Source organism: Argopecten irradians, chromosome 16 (genome assembly GCF_041381155.1).
Source record: "Argopecten irradians isolate NY chromosome 16, Ai_NY, whole genome shotgun sequence".
In the NCBI taxonomy this organism is placed as follows: domain Eukaryota; kingdom Metazoa; phylum Mollusca; class Bivalvia; order Pectinida; family Pectinidae; genus Argopecten; species Argopecten irradians.
This window is the reverse complement of record NC_091149.1, coordinates 23,765,673-23,783,506: the sequence shown is the minus strand read 5'-3', so window position 1 is coordinate 23,783,506 and position 17,834 is coordinate 23,765,673. Positions and strand designations below refer to the sequence as shown.

The window sequence follows — 17,834 nt, the reverse complement described above, 5'->3', positions numbered from 1 at the left end:
TTTGATTCTTCTGAATCAAACATTACAAATATTTAAAATATTGTTGAAATTGATATTTAAATATTTAAAACATTGCTGAAATTGATATTTAAATATTTAAAACATTGTTGAAATTGATATTTGAATATTTAAAATATTGTTGAAATCGATATTTAAATATTTAAAACATTGTTGAAATTGATATTTGAATATTATTGTTGAAATCGATATTCAAATATTTAAAACATTGTTGAAATTGATAATTAAATATTTAAAACATTGTTGAAATTGATATTTAAATATCAAAAAAAGAAATTGTTGAAATTTATTTTCTATTAACTCAGCAACTAATACCCTGGTGCTAACTTCCCTACACGAAATTGGAATTCGCGACCCAGACATCTTCACCACTCAACCACTGTACGTGGCCCAGATGTTGTTGGCTTGTGGCAATATATCGGGACATTTTGAATACTTGGCAACTGTAGCCCAGATGTTGTTGGCTTGTGGTAATATGTCGAGACATCTTTACCACTCAGTCACTGTATGTGGCCTAGATGTTGTGGGTTTGTGGCAATATAATGGGACAACTTGATCACTCGGCCAGTGACCCAGATGTTGTTGGCTTGTGGTAATATGTCGAGATATCTTTACCAATCAGCCACCACCGCCCCTCATTATCTGACATACATAGTTTCTCCATCTGATAACCACAGATACCAAACATATGCTGTCTGTTGCCATGCCGACCAATACTTACGATCTTTTTATGGCACTTGTCTCCTCTGTCTCGTTTTCTCCCTCTTCTAACAGAAGTCTCAGATAGTAGTCTCCTGTTACAGATAAATTCATAGGCTGGTCAGTAGGGTATTATTAGTGTGTGCAAACCCCCACGCCTAAGGGGTGATTATCATTTCTAACATTATCTCCTGCTATCTGATAATGCTCCACAGAGAATTTCAGAAAATCATTCTCATAACACAAGGCAAAGTCTCAATATATCCTGATATTCAAATGGAATGTAAATAAATCTTTTCTGAGAGACAGATATAAGGTTAAAGTTATCAATATATAAATAAATTTTATTTGTATTTTAATGATATCAAACAAATGGACATATTTCATTTTATTACTGATCTCATCTCATCCAATAGACAGATATATGATTACTTATCAATATTTACCGATTTTGATCTTGTCTGACAGACAGATATTTCAATATTTACCGATTTTGATCTCATTTGACAGGCAAATATTTCAATATTTACCAATTTTGATTTTATCTGACAGACAGATATTTCAATATTTACCGATTTTGATCTCGTCTAACAGACAGATATATTGATATTTACCGATTTTGATATATTCCGACATACAGATATACCAATATTTACCGATTTTGATCTCTTCCGACAGACAGATATATCAATATTTAACGATTTTGATCTCTTTAGACAGACAGACAGATATATCAATATTTTCCGATTTTGATCTCGTCTGACAGACAGATATATCAATATTTACCGATTTTGATCTCGTCTGACAGACAGATATATCAATATTTACCAATTTTGATCTATTCCGACATACAGATATACCAATATTTACCGATTTTGATCTCTTCCGACAGACAGATATATCAATATTTACCGATTTTTGATCTCGTCTGACAGACAGATATATCAATATTTACCAATTTTGATCTCGTCTGACAGACAGATGAAGGGAACTTCGAACTCCTGGTGGTTCCAGCCTATGATACAGTTTGTACCGAGCTCCTTGTCGACAGTAAACGCTCGAATCTCATTCTCCAGGGCTTCTCTCAGCTCTTCTCTTGTCTGTGATAAGTGTAAATAATGATTACAGATTGTATTACTGTGTTATATACCACATAGCCAGCTTTTTTGTAGAGTTGATATTTTTGTTTTATAGGGGCATTGCTATGGTTGCAAAAATTGAATAGACATATGTGAAAAAAGTATTTAGAAATGGATAAATTATATATAACCTTGTAGCCAAATCACGAAGTTTTAAAACCACTTAATTTTTTATCCATGAAAATAGCCAGCTATACAGAATTAATCTAGTAGAAATTTAGCAAGACAGAAACTCCATTATAAATAGAAATTGGGACGAGATGCAACAGGACTCAATGGAATGGAATAGATGCAGGTGATTAGTGTAGCAACATTCGATCATCACATGGAGAGTAATGACCAAACATACACTCAACCATTTTACTCCTTGGCGTTTTGGCTCTTTTCAGGATTTTGATCAGTTTTCTAAGATTTGTTTAATGGCTCTAAAAGCACAAACTCTGTTGCAGGATCGTGACACCTTGTAGCTTTAAAGAAGGGATCAATGTTCACTAACCTTATAGTTCCAGATCAGATTGGGTTTGGCATGGTCTTTGTTGAAAGCATAATAAAATAATGGCCAGTTTGCTTCGCTCTTGATGCGCTGACGTCGCTTTCTTAAAGTGACCGGCTTCAAATCATTTTGCTGTAATAAAATTGATTGTTTCAAATGAATTATATGGATATTAGCTCACAATTTATGTGTTCATAGAAATATAATTACATAGTCTTTTAGTTATATTTTAGTGCATCAATACTTGCGTGAACAATCCTATGATAAGATTACTGCTAAAATTTAAATATGTTTATTGTAATTTACATGTATTCAGAGATGAAAATTAAAACAACTAATCAGACAAATGATGCTAATATATACCTGTTTTGTTTTTTCGAGCCCTATCCGTGACCGCCAGTGCTGTAGGAAACCATCGATCTTCATCTCCACCATTAGTAGCTGTGGGTTCTTCTTATTCTTCTTCTGGATCTCCTAAAATTAATTTTACCAAATAGAATAAAACAGGCTATATTCATCAGATTATATCAAAAGCCACCAATAATCAACTGGTAATTAAGGATTCTATGTTCTAATATTTAATCAACTTGTAATTAGGATTCTGTGTTGCTATATTTAATCAACTGTAATTAAGGATTCTGTGTTGCTATATTTAATTAACTTGTAATTAAGGATTCTGTGTTGCTATATTTAATTAACTTGTAATTAAGGATTCTGTGTTGCTATATTTAATCAACTTGTAATTAAGGATTCTGTGTTTGCTATATTTAATTAACTTGTAATTAGGATTCTATGTTGCTATATTTAATCTACTTGTAATTAAGGATTCTGTGTTGCTATATTAATCAACTGTAATTATGGATTCTGTGTTTGCTATATTTAATCTACTTGTAATTATGGATTCTGTGTTGCTATATTTAATCAACTTGTAATTATGGATTCTGTGTTGCTATATCTAATCAACTTGTAATTATGGATTCTGTGTTGCTATATTTAATCAACTTGTAATTATGGATTCTGTGTTGCTATATTCTAATCAACTTGTAATTATGGATTCTGTGTTGCTATATTTTAATCAACTGTAATTAAGGATTCTATGTTCTAATATTTAATCAACTGTAATTAGAATTCTGAGTTGCTATATTTAATCAACCTGTACTTAGAATTCTGTGTTGCTATATTTAATCAACTTGTAATTAAGGATTCTGTGTTGCTATATTTAATTAACTTGTAATTAGGATTCTGTGTTGCTATATTTAATCAACTTGTAATTAAGGATTCTGTGTTGCTATATTTAATCAACTTGTAATTATGGATTCTGAGTTGTTATATTTAATCTACTTGTAATTAAGGATTCTGTGTTGCTATATTTAATCAACTTGTAATTAAGGATTCTGAGTTGCTATATTTAATCAACTTGTAATTAAGGATTCTGTGTTGCTATATTTAATCAACTTGTAATTATGGATTCTGAGTTGTTATATTTAATCTACTTGTAATTAAGGATTCTGTGTTGCTATATCTAATCAACTTGTAATTATGGATTCTGTGTTGCTATATCTAATCAACTTGTAATTATGGATTCTGTGTTGCTATATCTAATCAAATTGTAAATTATGGATTCTGTGTTGCTATATCTAATCAACTTGTAATTATGGATTCTGTGTTGCTATATCTAATCAACTGTAATAATGGATTCTGTGTTGCTATATCTAATCAACTTGTAATTATGGATTCTGTGTTTGCAATATCCTAATCAACTTGTAATTATGGATTCTGTGTTTGCTATATCTAATCAACTTGTAATTATGGATTCTGTGTTGCTATATCTAATCAACTTGTAATTATGGATTCTGTGTTGCTATATTTAATCAACTTGTAATTAAAGGATTTTGTGATGCTATATCTAATCAACTTGTAATTATGGATTCTGTGTTGCTATATCTAATCAACTTGTAATTATGGATTCTGTGTTGCTATATCTAATCAACTTGTAATTATGGATTCTGTGTTGCTATATCTAATCAACTTGTAATTATGGATTCTGTGTTGCTATATCTAATCAACTTGTAATTATGGATTCTGTGTTGCTATATTTAATCAACTTGTAATTATGGATTCTGTGTTTGCTATATTTAATCAACTTGTAATTAAGGATTCTGTGTTGCTATATTTAATCAACTTGTAATTAGGATTCTGTGTTGCTATATTTAATCAACTTGTAATTATGGATTCTGTGTTGCTATATTTAATCAACTTGTAATTATGGATTCTGTGTTGCTATATTTAATCAACTTGTAATTAATGGATTCTGGTTTTGCTATGTCTAATCAAACTTGTAATTATGGATTCCTGTGTTGCTATATTTAATCAACTTGTAATTATGGATTCAGTGTTGCTATATCTAAATCAAATTGTAATCATGGATTCTGTGTTGCTATATTATGGATTCTGTTCTGTGTTGCTATATCTAATCAACTTGTAATTATGGATTCTGTGTTGCTATAATCTAATCAACTTGTAATTATGATTTATGTGATGCTATATCTAAATCACACTTGTAATTAAGGATTCTGTGTTGCTATAATTTAATCAACTTGTAATTTATGGATTCTGAGGTTGCTATACATTTAATCAACTTGTAATTAAGGATTGTATTGTGATGCTATAATCTAATCAACTTGTAATTATGGATTCTGTGTTGCTATATTTAATCAACTTGTAATTAAGGATTCTGTGTTTTGCTATAATTAATCAACTTGTAATTATGGATTCTGTGTTGCTATATCTAAATCAACTGTAATTATGGATTCTGTGTTGCTATATTAATCAACTTGTAATTATTCTGTGTTGCTATATCTAATCAACTTGTAATTATGAGATTCTGTGTTGCTATATCTAATCAACTTGTAATTATGGATTCTGTGTTGCTATATCTAATCAACTTGTAAATTAGGATTCTGTGTTGCTATATCTAATCAACTTGTAATTATGGATTCTGTGTTGCTATATCTAATCAACTTGTAATTATGGATTCTGTGTGCTATATTTAATCAACTAATTAAGGATTCTGTGTTGCTATATCTAAATCAACTTGTAATTAAGGATTCTGTTGCTATAATTTGCTACTTTATTGAGCATACGTATATACTATGAGTTGCCAGTTTCTGATCATACATTTTATTGGATATACCATATTTAAGCGCCAAATGTATTTAAATTGTCCCCACCTGCGCCATTTTGACATTATCTCTAATGTTGATTCTATCCTCTTCAGATGTAGGAACGTCTTCTTCCGAGTCTAAAAATAGTAACAGGCCGCTGGGCTGAAAAAGAAAGATTTAACTTTCATTTAGCATGTTCCAATAAACAGTGAAAATAGATTACAAATATATTATTAACTTAACTCCTTCTCCAGAAGAGAAAAGGGGTTCTTATAGGGGGAACGGGCGTTAACTATGACAAATACAGTAATTGTTTCTATAACAACATTTGAGTTATTAACTTGGTTCGCATTAGTATGAAGTCAGGATTTAATGTTTACGAAAAGAGAGGTAAAAGAAGGTTAATGTTATATTATATTATCCTCACCAGGATACGACGTAAGAGTCCCATCGCCGTCGGATGGCCCGTCACCCATAGTCCCACAAGGTGTCGACTCAGCTGTCTGTCAACAAAAGCAGGGAAATGTTGGGTTTTTTTTTTATATTTTATTGCATTAAACATTTTACATATAAACAACTTGTACATAGTCATCATTCACTAATTTCTCATCTCTCATTTTTTTTTTTTAGCATTTTGTTATATGATCATCTTAACTTCAGCATATTATCGCACTATTATTTCCTTTCCTTGTACAAATATCTCTCATTCTCTCTCATTTTTATTACCATTACTCTAATACTATCGTTCTCTTACTTATTCCTCTTTCATTCAATATAATATCTAATATTTCCTTAATCCTTGTTAGGTTGTATATTTTTTACATCCCTCCCATTGACTCATTCTACATTCTCTCATTCTGTTACAATCACACTTCATTTTCTAATAGCGTAGTCAATTTTTTCAATGTCCCATCCAATCCAAAAATGTTTGCTGTTCTGATTAAATTATTTTTAGTGTGTCTGAATATTAAATTTTCGTCATGATCAATGTTCTGATATTTAACAATATTTTTTGTTTTCCAAATCCACCATTTTGTTGTCATTATGATAAAACTGGTAATGATTTGCTGTTCCTTGTTGAAATAAGTATTCAGTCCTAACATATTGTGTTTTTCTTCCATAATATAATTAATTTAAAAAGCAGGGAAATGTTTTAATATGTACAAATCAAGAAAATATTTGTGTTAACATCCCAAGATAGACAAAGAAAATTTCTAGTATACGTTACCCATAGATAACATAGAACCTGACATTACCTGTTTGTTAACGACTAGAACCCGACATTACCTATTTGTTAACATGCGACTGTCTGTACTCTGTGTAAACATGGCGGTATGGAGATGTTTAGGTAGAGCTCCCTCTGACAAAGCTAACTCCTGCATCTTGGCCGCTGTTTCTGCATCCCCTTCCTGTAAAAATGTATCTTATTGTTACAAGTCTTCATTACATTTCAATCTTAATCAATGCAATTCATCCCTGAAATTTCATAATGGACTGGTCTAGTCTTTGATTTAGAAGAGCCTAAATGTGTCTTCAGGTATGAATGAGTTAATGATATATATATTAATTACATATAAATTGTCATTTATCAAATTTATTTAAATTGCAGATTAAACTAATTATATAAATCTTGATTATATACAAATCTCAATTATGCACCAATGCCAATTATGTAAAAATAACTTATATATATAAATCTTCTGAAATTTCATTTTCAATTAGTGCAAAAATATTAGAAATAATAATTGATATATATTTCTGAAAGTTTTGCTGATTATTTTTCTGAATTAGAGTATGATTCTGACAATTTAAGAGTATGTTAATCAAATACTAAATCATACATTATTTCCATTAATAATGATATCATTCAATTTAGATTTATCACCATCAGATGTTAAATTATATCAGCCATAGGATATGTGTAGCGGGATCGGACTGGGTCGATCATCGGTGACCAGGTAGCTCAGTCAGTAGAGCATTCGGCTAGTGTTCGGATGGTCCCGGGTTTGAATCCCAGTCTGGCCCCTACATTTTCTCCTCTCCTGTTACATATGTATCTACCGAATACAAATCCTAGGCATAGGATATGTATCAAGATACGCAAATAGGCCATACAATAAGTATCCTGAGACTTTTGACTAATTCACTATTTAAATCCACAAACTCACCTCAATGATAGCCTTCATCACAAGTCCTGAGCCTTTCACAATAGCCATGGAAGGATGCTGAAAAACCAACAACACTCGATGTGAATTTATGGATATTTTCATAATAAACTTAATTCAAACACAGATGATATTTATATATTTATATACCGATGTGACTTTATTTATAATCATATTTATTTCCCTTTTCTTCTGGTATTTGCTTTTATTACATCTATATATCATGTGACAATGGTTGTTTTATGTGTGTCTTGAAAAAGGAGCAGACTGCCTTGACAATTTGACAATACATTTTGTCTGCACGGTTATGATTTGTGACAGCACAGTAAAATGGACTTACAAATAAGAGTTTTCACATCAAGATCAAACAAAATAATTGACAATACCTGGAACAATTTGAAGACAATTCTACCATTTGCTGCAATCATTTCAAGTAACATATCAAAATGGCCACCGTCTGTTGTCTCACTGTACGGAGCACAGAGTGAGAATGTGAGGAAATCCAACATGGCCGATATCACCAAAGCAGCAGTGTTGTGGACCTGTAGTCAAAGAGGAGGTAACTCTAAAATAGCATCCATTTAAATGTGAATTTTCGGTTCATTGAAGGTGAATTTGAGACATTTTTTTCAGTAAAACAACTAATTTAAAGTTACAAGAACATACTTTTCAATTATCGAAGCAAAAAAGGTCTTATATCTTCTCCACTTTTCCATATAATTACATGAGAAAAAAAAAACATTTTAGATTTAATATTTTTTTCCACAATGCCACCATGAAAGGTGTATCTATGCCAACATGTTTATTTGACACATGAACAATTTTAAAGGTCATATGAATTACAAATATTTCAGAGAATTTGTTTGATCTATTTCAGATAAACATTTCAATTGACTAAATTAAAGTTATAAAGGTCTATTGGGGGCAGAAGACTAATTAATTTCCCTAAAACCATCAAGGTCACAATTGCAAGATGGTCAAGTCAATAAGACAAAGCAACAAACATCACTAGCATCCAAATATTTACACAAAGTGTAAGATATTTTCTTACCACATTTTCATTAAACATCTCCAGCAGGGTCTTCAGGAATTTCTGAGATGACAGGAGTGAGTATTTATTCATTTGTTCTTGGCGAAGGTCGTAGTCATCATGCATCGGCTGGGAAAAAATATAAGTAGAGAAAAAATGTCAGCTTAAACAAGGAAGATCTTCCTCACACAACTAGATTCCAAATTAATCTTTCTACATAAAAATAAACGTTGTCTGTAGTTCAGGTTCCGATTTAGTCATATATAATATATAAAATAATAGTTCTACTCACGAAATGATTTGAAAACTCAAAACCATAAAGAAATCTTTCCTGTTATACAATAAGTAAATGGAAAAAAAGGATAAAGGTGAAACCAAATTTCATAAGACTCTAGCATTTTGTTTACCTGCATTAGAGCACAGAGCATATCCACAGCTGAGTGAGTGACCCCTGCGTCTGTCCTCTTTAGAGCTTTTACTACTTTTATACCCACTCTCTCACGCATCCTACAATCAAAGACAACGGTGAGTAACACTGTTTTACTGATCAACATAGATCTGTTCCATGCCAAAAGTATTCGGTCACAATGGCGGCATGTTAACATCGTGTCAATAACATCGCTGAAAATGGCCTTGACATTCATTGTAAACGTCACTGATGATGACGTGCGTCATTTTTAGGTTTGCGTATGACGTCATGTTACGTCACACAATTTTTTTGTTGTTGTCTGCTTTCTGTTTTTCCCGTGGACGTTTATTGCCAAGATGGGCCGAAAAGGGAAAGAACTGTCAATGGGCGTTAACAATTATGATCGTAGGAATGTTTAGGAGTGGCTATTCACGACGAAAGATAGGTATGATGTTAAAAATACCCAAGTCTACAGCTATTGACATTGTTAACAAATTTTGTACATGTGGTTCAGTGGAAAACAGGCCGAGAAGCGGACGACCAAAGTTAGTGAATTTGCGGGATTATCGTTCTTTGGAGAGGATTGTTAAAAACAATAGGAGGGATTCCCTTAAGGATGTTACCATTAAATACAATGAGCAAAGGAATGTTTCGACTTCTAAAAGAACACTTCAGCGACATCTAAGCCAACATGGTGTGGTAGGAAGAAACTTGTCGCAAAGCAGAGTAACCGAACTAAGAGACTTGCTTGGTGTAGAGAAAAGCGGAGATGGGCAACATATAATTGGAAGCGAGTTATTTTCTCAGATGAAAGCAAAATAGTTATTGGACAGGACCACAGAGTTTATATATGGAGAAAGCGAGGTGAAGGATTGCGACCGGATCTTGTGCAGCCGCGTAATACCCAAAACAAACTCGAGGTTATGATTTGGGGGTGCATTTGTTGGAACGGTGTGGGGACATTTGCTCGAGTAGAAGGAAATATTAATGCTGCAAAATATCAGGAGGTTTTGGAGGAAAATCTTTGGCCAGTTCTTGTCAGACATTTTCCTACTGGTGGCTATTTTTTCCAAGACGACAATGCCCCAGTTCACCGTGCGAGGTCCACCCAAGACTACATCGCCTAGAACGGAATTACTGGAATGAGTTGGCCCGCTCAAATAACAGATTTAAACATAATTGAAAATCTTTAGTTATTAATAAAAAGAAAAATGCACTCTCGAGTAGCAGCTGTGAAATCGGCAAATGACTTGTTCTCCGAGATTCAGAGGATTTGGACGGAGATCACACCTTGCTACATTCAAAGCTTGTACAACATGATACCTACCTAAACGAATTTTAAACGTAATTAGATTGAAAGGACATCTTACAAAATACTGACGGTAAGTGTGTAATACCGTTGCAATCGACTGTTTAGTATATAAGTAAAATTAATTTGGAATTCGTTTCGTTTTTACCGTCATGTAAACACGCCGCCATTGTGACCGAATACTTTTGGCATGGTACTAGATCTGTTCCATGTCCAAAGGAAAATAATTATCAATGCTGTTTTTTTATGCTAAACATAAATATCATATTTTTTGGTATAAGAGTTTTATCTAGCCCCTGTGACCTACTACGGACATCTTTTCAGCCCCATAACCTACTTTCAAGATCTATTTAGACCCTGTGACCTACTTTGGTGATCTATTTAGCTTCAGTGACCTACTTTGGAGATCAATGCATCCCCTATGACCTACTTGAAAAATTTATTTTGAATATCTGTTTTGTCCTGTGACCTACTTTTTATATAACTTTTGTCCTGTGAACTTCGTTGGAATTCTTTTTTGTCCTATGGCCTACTTTGGAAATCTAATTAACCCCTTTGACCTACTTTGGAATTCTACTTAGTCCCTGTGACCTACTTTGGTAAGTTTGTGAAGGCCTGGAATCCAGCCTTTGAAGCGACTAATCTCCTAAGAGCATGGAATTGGGCCTCTAAACACGGTGAAGGGATGGAGTTCTGGTCTCCTTCACGGTCCAGTAAACTCCCTAAAGCTCCATTGATTAACTTCTCTTTATTCTCTGCAAACAGACCCTGTAAATCAAACAAATCTTCTTAAATATTATCAAGTTTGGTTCTATTTGAAATTTATACAAGAATGACTTATTTCTTAAAATTTAAAAATTGAGAATAATTTCATTTAGAAGCCACCACCTTCAACAAAAATTTTCAAGATGAAGAAAGAAATTGAGATACATATTTTAGGCATTATGGAATTGACATTGCTAAACTGTTTCCCTTAATTGTGCTGTCTGATTATTCCTTTTCTACAGTGGGCAAAGTCATTCATTTGAATTACAATGAATAGTACCCATTCAGTTCATTTACCATAAATGTTACAAATTAAATTAGCATCACAGCTGTTACATCCCCCAAGTGCTCAGCCCCAATTTTTCTCATGTTTGAATAAACGAAATTTTTTTACTGTCTATTATGTGTTTGAGTCATTTGTTCATAACATTCCACTGATATCAAAACTAACAGTTTTCTGTGCTAACAAACAACTTACGTCCTGTGTAACAGCATGAAGTAGACCGCTGTATGAGATATTACTGTTAAACCGAGCTACGGCTTCATCAAATGTCATTGTGACTGAAAACAGAGACAAACCAGCTTTATCATTAACTAGAAATATGTTCTTTCACTAATTATTTCTCATAGAAAATAATTTAGTGTGTGTTATCAATCTGTTTGGTGAAACTAATCACATTGGTAATTGAATTTTCCATTAAAATTTTTTATACTGAACACGCTTACAACAAATTCATGGTTATAACATAGAGATTTTCATTCCCTGTCAAAGTTACTATAAAATGTCTGTAATAATTGTATAACAAACTATGTTTATAACAAAGTAATTTTGTTGGTCCCCATGTTCTACAGTACATGATCTGCAGATTAACTAACCTGGTTGTATCATCAGTTTTAAATGCTGACTCTCCACTTCTTCATCTACTGGCACAGTGAAGGGACCTAATGATGAAATAGATCAAATGGAGGTCAAAAGACTTTTACAGTAAAACAAGCAATATTACATTAATCATTTATATACAACCTCTAATAAATCTTAAATGAGTGCTCATTTTATATGAGATTTTATGAAATGAGTCTAAGTTTATATTTCTGCAAGCCATGGTGAGCAAAAATTAAAACTTTGAGACAAGTTTCATAAAATCTCATTTAAGAATTTCAACACCAAAAGGTGCTGCCAAAATCCAGGGGAGGCAGCCATTTTGTCCCACCTTTCTCAAAATCCTGACATCTCAATGGAATTCCTGCTAAGCACAGCCAATGAAAATTGCTCCAAATTATATTACAATAGTGACATACATAATAAATATTTCACATGTGAAATAACTGGATATCTGATGGATTATGTATCAAATACAGAATCTTGTGAGTAAGTTTGATTGTGACATCATCAGTTTGCGAGTGTTACATCATACATTTTCACTCACATTAATATTGATGTCACCATGGAAACCTACCCTTAAGGGAGGTAACTATGTAACTCGCAATGACAGAATATCCCGTTCCTTCGTATCAGTTTCTACCTACCTAATCTGAAGCCTCGATGTGTGAATGTCATTTTAACACAGACATCACGGTTCCCAGAAGCTCTCACGCCATCCAGTAACGATGCTATCAATGCATCTCTGAAAAAAACCCAGAAGAGTCGACTCAGTGATACAAAATTTATATTGAACAACACAACTAATTTGCATAAAAAGTGACACCAATTTATAACAATCCTGCTTACATCACTGTCTCAGTGATATAACATTATATCAGATTAGATAGATATCAAGCCTTGAATTATGTTATAGACAATAAAAATAATTTGAAAGAGATGAGGGTATCCAGTGATATAATATATGGGAGATGAGGGTGTCCGGTGATATAATATATTGGAGATGAGGGTGTCCGGTGATATAATATATGGGAGATGAGGGTGTCCGGTGATATAATATATGGGAGATGAGGGTGTCCGGTGATATAATATATGGGAGATGAGGGTGTCCGGTGATATAATATATGGGATAGGGTGTCGGTGATATAATATATACGAGATGATGGTGTCTGGTGATATAATATATGGGAGATGAGGGTGTCTGTTGATGTAATATATGGGAGGATGAGGGTGTCCGGTGATATAATATATGGGAGATGAGGGTGTCCGGTGATATAATATATGGGAGATGAGGGTGTCCGTTGATATAATATATGGGAGATGAGGGTGTCTGGTGATATAATATATGGGAGATGAGGGTGTCCGGTGATGTAATATATGGGAGATGAGGGTGTCCGGTGATGTAATATATGGGAGATAAGGGTGTCCGGTGATATAATATATGGGAGGTAACTCTAACGTACCTGTCGGTTGATAGATATGTCCGTATTGCACCTTTTACATATTCTATACTAAACTTTTGTGGGTTTTCACTATCACGAATTATTGCAAATATCTGAAAGAAAAAAAGAATACATGTATCAGGAAAATCTAAAACATCAGAAATGGGTAGAATTACAAATTTAAATATATGGAGAAAAAAATCATTATAAATATACAAAGATATAACATCTATGAAAGCAGAGGGGCAGACATTTCTTAACATAATAAAACAATTAAATTATTTGGTAGAATTAGAGATTTTTTTTCATTCGTCAACTGTATTTGTAATTGTAGGGATGAAAGCTATATTTCAGATCGCTTGTGATGTTCTTGAAGGTGCAATTTAATGGAGGAGATATTTTATTTTTCAAATGAGTGACCATCAACAGAAGATAAATACTTGAATGACCATTGATATTTGAAGGACAAGTTGATATTAAGGGATGAGTGACAACCTACTTACATCACAGAGTGGTTTACATGTGACCACATTATAAGTGGCCAGGTCTCTCTCTACCATACACGTCTCGGATAAACACAGAGTCCGTCGGACATTGTCTGAATGACGGGGCGAAATCTTCTGTACCATAAATTCAGCATATGATGTCAGCGCTTCATCAGTGCTGGGAAAAAAAATAGAAAATTATTTTTTTTTTTTATCCGATTCAGCTTTCAATAGAATTATGTGCTCATAACACTCCAAATTATGTATTCAGTTATTTACAGACAAATGATTGGTGCCAAGTGGTCATACTGCCATTACCCATCTACCTGGGTTGTGAGTTCATATCACATGTGGGGCAGTTGCCAAGTACTGAATGCTTGTTGTTGTTTTTTCTCTAGCTTTCCTCTACCATCTACCACATCCTTAAATGACATTGGAAAGGGAGATAACTTACACAGGTATTGCCTGTTGGTCAATCCCTTTTCAATTTGACTGAAATAAAATTTTGTTGAAATTGAAATGACATTGGATGTTGATAGTTTGTTATATCAATCAAACCAAAAAATCATGGTAAAGCATGATAAGAAGCTATAGCCCCGTCCCTTACCTAGATAGTTCAGCCCCGTCCTTTACCTGCATAGTTTAGCCCCGCCCTTACCTGTGTTTGCCCATCCTGTTGAGTATAAACTGTTGGAATGTAATCGGTTCTCGTCGCTGTTTTACCGAGATCCCAACATACGCAGCAGCTGACTCCATCACATGCTTTATCAGCTCATCCTTCTGCTCCAGGGCGAACAGGTGCTACAAGGGAGGTAACTGTTGTATTACACCATTCTGTAATTTCTGATTTTTATCATTTTGATTTCATAATTGATCCAATCATTAATGTAATTATGAATTTCTTTTCTAAAGAAGAAATGAGGAAAATAGGATTTAAATAATTATTACTAAGCATACATACCAGTCGACTGAATCCTCCATGGATGATTGCCACTCCTCCAGGGTAATCGCTCACCTGTGACAAAATAAATCAGGTATTTATGTACACTATGTATGTGCCAGTATCAAATTTAACAATCATCACTTTACTTTTAATATTTGGATGTCGCTCTTACTTTCAAATTGGTAAGCTTTATATGTCACAACTTTTTTTTAGCATACTGATATTTTCAAAAAGATATGTTTCTTTTTAAAACAAAATCAAAATTTACCAAATGCTGTTAAATTATTTTCAGTTAAATAAAAAATTCTTGCTAAGTTGACATTATTTTAATAATGATTTTTGTCTGAAGACAATTTACAGATAAATGAAGAATGAAAATACAATATATTGAAAGTGAAAGTAGCTTTTGATTTCCTTATATGGAAAGTGAAAGTAGGCTTTGATTTATGCATATGAAAAGGAAAAGTAAATTTGATTTCCTTATATGGAAAGTGAAAGTAGTTTTTGATTTCATATAATGTGTGTTAAAGAAATGTAATGTATGTACCTGAGCGAGTCCCTCCATGTCTTTGTAGAGATATGAACACAGTGTTTTGTTAGTGTTTTGTTGTTGGAGGCGTCAATCTGATCCAGTGACCCTGGGTTGACCTCCAATATCACAGGGACACGATTTTCTGACCAGTGGCATTTAAAGGCATTGAACCTCTGTTGAAAAAATAAGGCCAGTGCAAAACAAAATCCTTTCTTTTAGCCAATCCATTGATACAATTAAGATAATTTTTTAAAACAGAAAAACCTATATTGATTTTTCTTGTTATATGGTAAGCATTAAAAAATTTTCCCATTTTTTTTTTAAAGTAGAAACATGTACAAAGTTTATGATTTGTTCCTTACCTTTGTCGTTTTGTTCACTTCAGCAAACTTGTTCCTATATTTCTGTAGAATGAAATAAAAATGTATTAAATCATAAAACAAACATTATTAAAATTAATACACTGTTGTATGACAATAATTTTAGAAAACTCAATACTGTAATAATATCTTCTATTTCACCTGATTCTTTTGCAAGAAAATAGAAGTAAAATGAAAGTGTCCAAAACTGCATTTATTTAATGTTTTCATTTTATTTTTTTTTCGTTTATTTAATGTTTTCATTTTTTTAATGTCTTCATTTATTTAATTTGTTTATTTAATAAATTGTTTTCATTGTCATAAAAATGCATATATAGGATTTTATATTCATTATTATTGTTTAAGACATATAAAGGAATCAACAGTATTTAATTATATTTGTATATATATGTATATTGTGACTGGTTACAATTTGTTAAATTTAATCAATGCGAGAAAAATAACTACCAGTACAAGAGAGTGTTTTACTTATAAATTGTGAAATGAAATAATTGTACAAATAAAATTATGTTGCCACAAAAGTAGTAGGTTTAAAACCAAAAAGACACACATGTGTCATTGATATTGAGTTTGTAACGCTTCGTAGACCTACCAAAGCTTCAGTGAGGAGATCAGGTCGGTGATCTGTAGAGAACTTCATAGAGTCCGTCTTTTTCCCCTTCTTCATCGTAATGATGAATTCATTATTGGTAGGAGCCCTTACATTAGGGGCAATACTGATAAACTCCTCATAGGCCCACTGTAAATATAAATCAACATATAAAACTTAAAACTGAAAATGAAAAAAATATATCTCTCCTCAGTGAAAATATATACGTCCAAATTAGGGACAGCAATAAATTTACTTTGTGACCTCCAGAGTCTACAGGTGTTAAATAACCTACCTGGTTTGTGACCTCCAGCTTACCTGGTTTGTGACCTCCAGCTTGCCTGGTTTGTGACCTCCAACTTGCCTGGTTTGTGACCTCCAGCTTACTTTGTTTGTGACCTTCAACTCTATTGGTTTCGTGCCCTCCAGCTTACCTGATTTGTGACCTCCAGCTTATCTGGTTCGTGACCTCCAGCTTACCTGGTTCGTGACCTCCAGCTTACCTGGTTTGTGACCTCCAGCTTACCTGGTTTGTGACCTCCAGCTTACCTGGTTTGTGACCTCCAGCTTACTTTGTTTGTGACCTCCAGCTTACTTTGTTTGTACCTGGTTTGTGCCCTCCAGCTTACCTGGTTTGTGACCTCCAGCTTACTTTGTTTGTGCTCCAACTTACCTGGTTTGTGACTCCAACTTACCTGGTTTGTGACCTCCAACTTACCTGGTTTGTGCCCTCCAGCTCCTTACCTGGTTTGTGACCTCCAGCTTACTTTGTTTGTGACCTCCAACTTACCTGGTTTGTGACCTCCAACTTACCTGGTTTGTGACCTCCAACTTACCTGGTTTGTGACCTCCAGCTTACCTGGTTTGTGACCTCCAGCTTACCTGGTTTGTGACCTCCAGCTTACCTGGTTTGTGACCTCCAGCTTACCTGGTTTGTGACCTCCAGCTTACCTGGTTTGTGACCTCCAGCTTACCTGGTTTGTGACCTCCAGTGTCTGTGGGTTGTACGTTGTGATTCCAAGCGTTCCAACAGAGAAAATCCTCTTGTACCTAGATAAGTCATCAAGTTTCAGTTAATAGATATCTCAATCAAATCTACAGGACTACTGAACTTTGAAATTGTTTGTACCAAATAAATATTTAATTGGATATTGAACACATGATGGTTACATAATCTACTGCCAAAAAGGACTGCTGTCAACATAAAACTCATGTTAAGATATAATAAAGCAAAACATAAATGGCACCCAGGGAAGGCACTTTAAAAATAGTATATGCCATGGTGGGTTCAAAATAAAATCACCTCTGTGCCAGAGTGGCTTTTCAATAAAATCACTTCTGTGGGTGGGTCTATCTGAAGCAACTTTTGAAATAAAATGCAAAATTTGTGTT

At 33.4% G+C, this 17,834-nt stretch overlaps 1 protein-coding gene across 1 annotated transcript in view; it reads right to left on the bottom strand.

The window, feature by feature from the left end:
- The window catches only part of LOC138310110 (dnaJ homolog subfamily C member 13-like), a 61,204-nt gene that overhangs the window by 40,262 nt on the left and 3,108 nt on the right, over positions 1 to 17,834 (bottom strand). Inside the window, 24 exon segments of the mRNA XM_069251243.1 lie at positions 740 to 812; positions 1,673 to 1,817; positions 2,353 to 2,481; positions 2,713 to 2,823; positions 5,580 to 5,675; positions 5,941 to 6,016; positions 6,801 to 6,922; positions 7,682 to 7,738; positions 8,065 to 8,220; positions 8,730 to 8,837; positions 9,116 to 9,215; positions 11,022 to 11,194; positions 11,670 to 11,752; positions 12,068 to 12,133; positions 12,719 to 12,816; positions 13,535 to 13,626; positions 14,017 to 14,176; positions 14,657 to 14,799; positions 14,960 to 15,013; positions 15,489 to 15,551; positions 15,554 to 15,646; positions 15,836 to 15,877; positions 16,446 to 16,592; positions 17,417 to 17,492. Coding sequence (XP_069107344.1) covers positions 740 to 812; positions 1,673 to 1,817; positions 2,353 to 2,481; positions 2,713 to 2,823; positions 5,580 to 5,675; positions 5,941 to 6,016; positions 6,801 to 6,922; positions 7,682 to 7,738; positions 8,065 to 8,220; positions 8,730 to 8,837; positions 9,116 to 9,215; positions 11,022 to 11,194; positions 11,670 to 11,752; positions 12,068 to 12,133; positions 12,719 to 12,816; positions 13,535 to 13,626; positions 14,017 to 14,176; positions 14,657 to 14,799; positions 14,960 to 15,013; positions 15,489 to 15,551; positions 15,554 to 15,646; positions 15,836 to 15,877; positions 16,446 to 16,592; positions 17,417 to 17,492 — 2,463 coding nt within the window.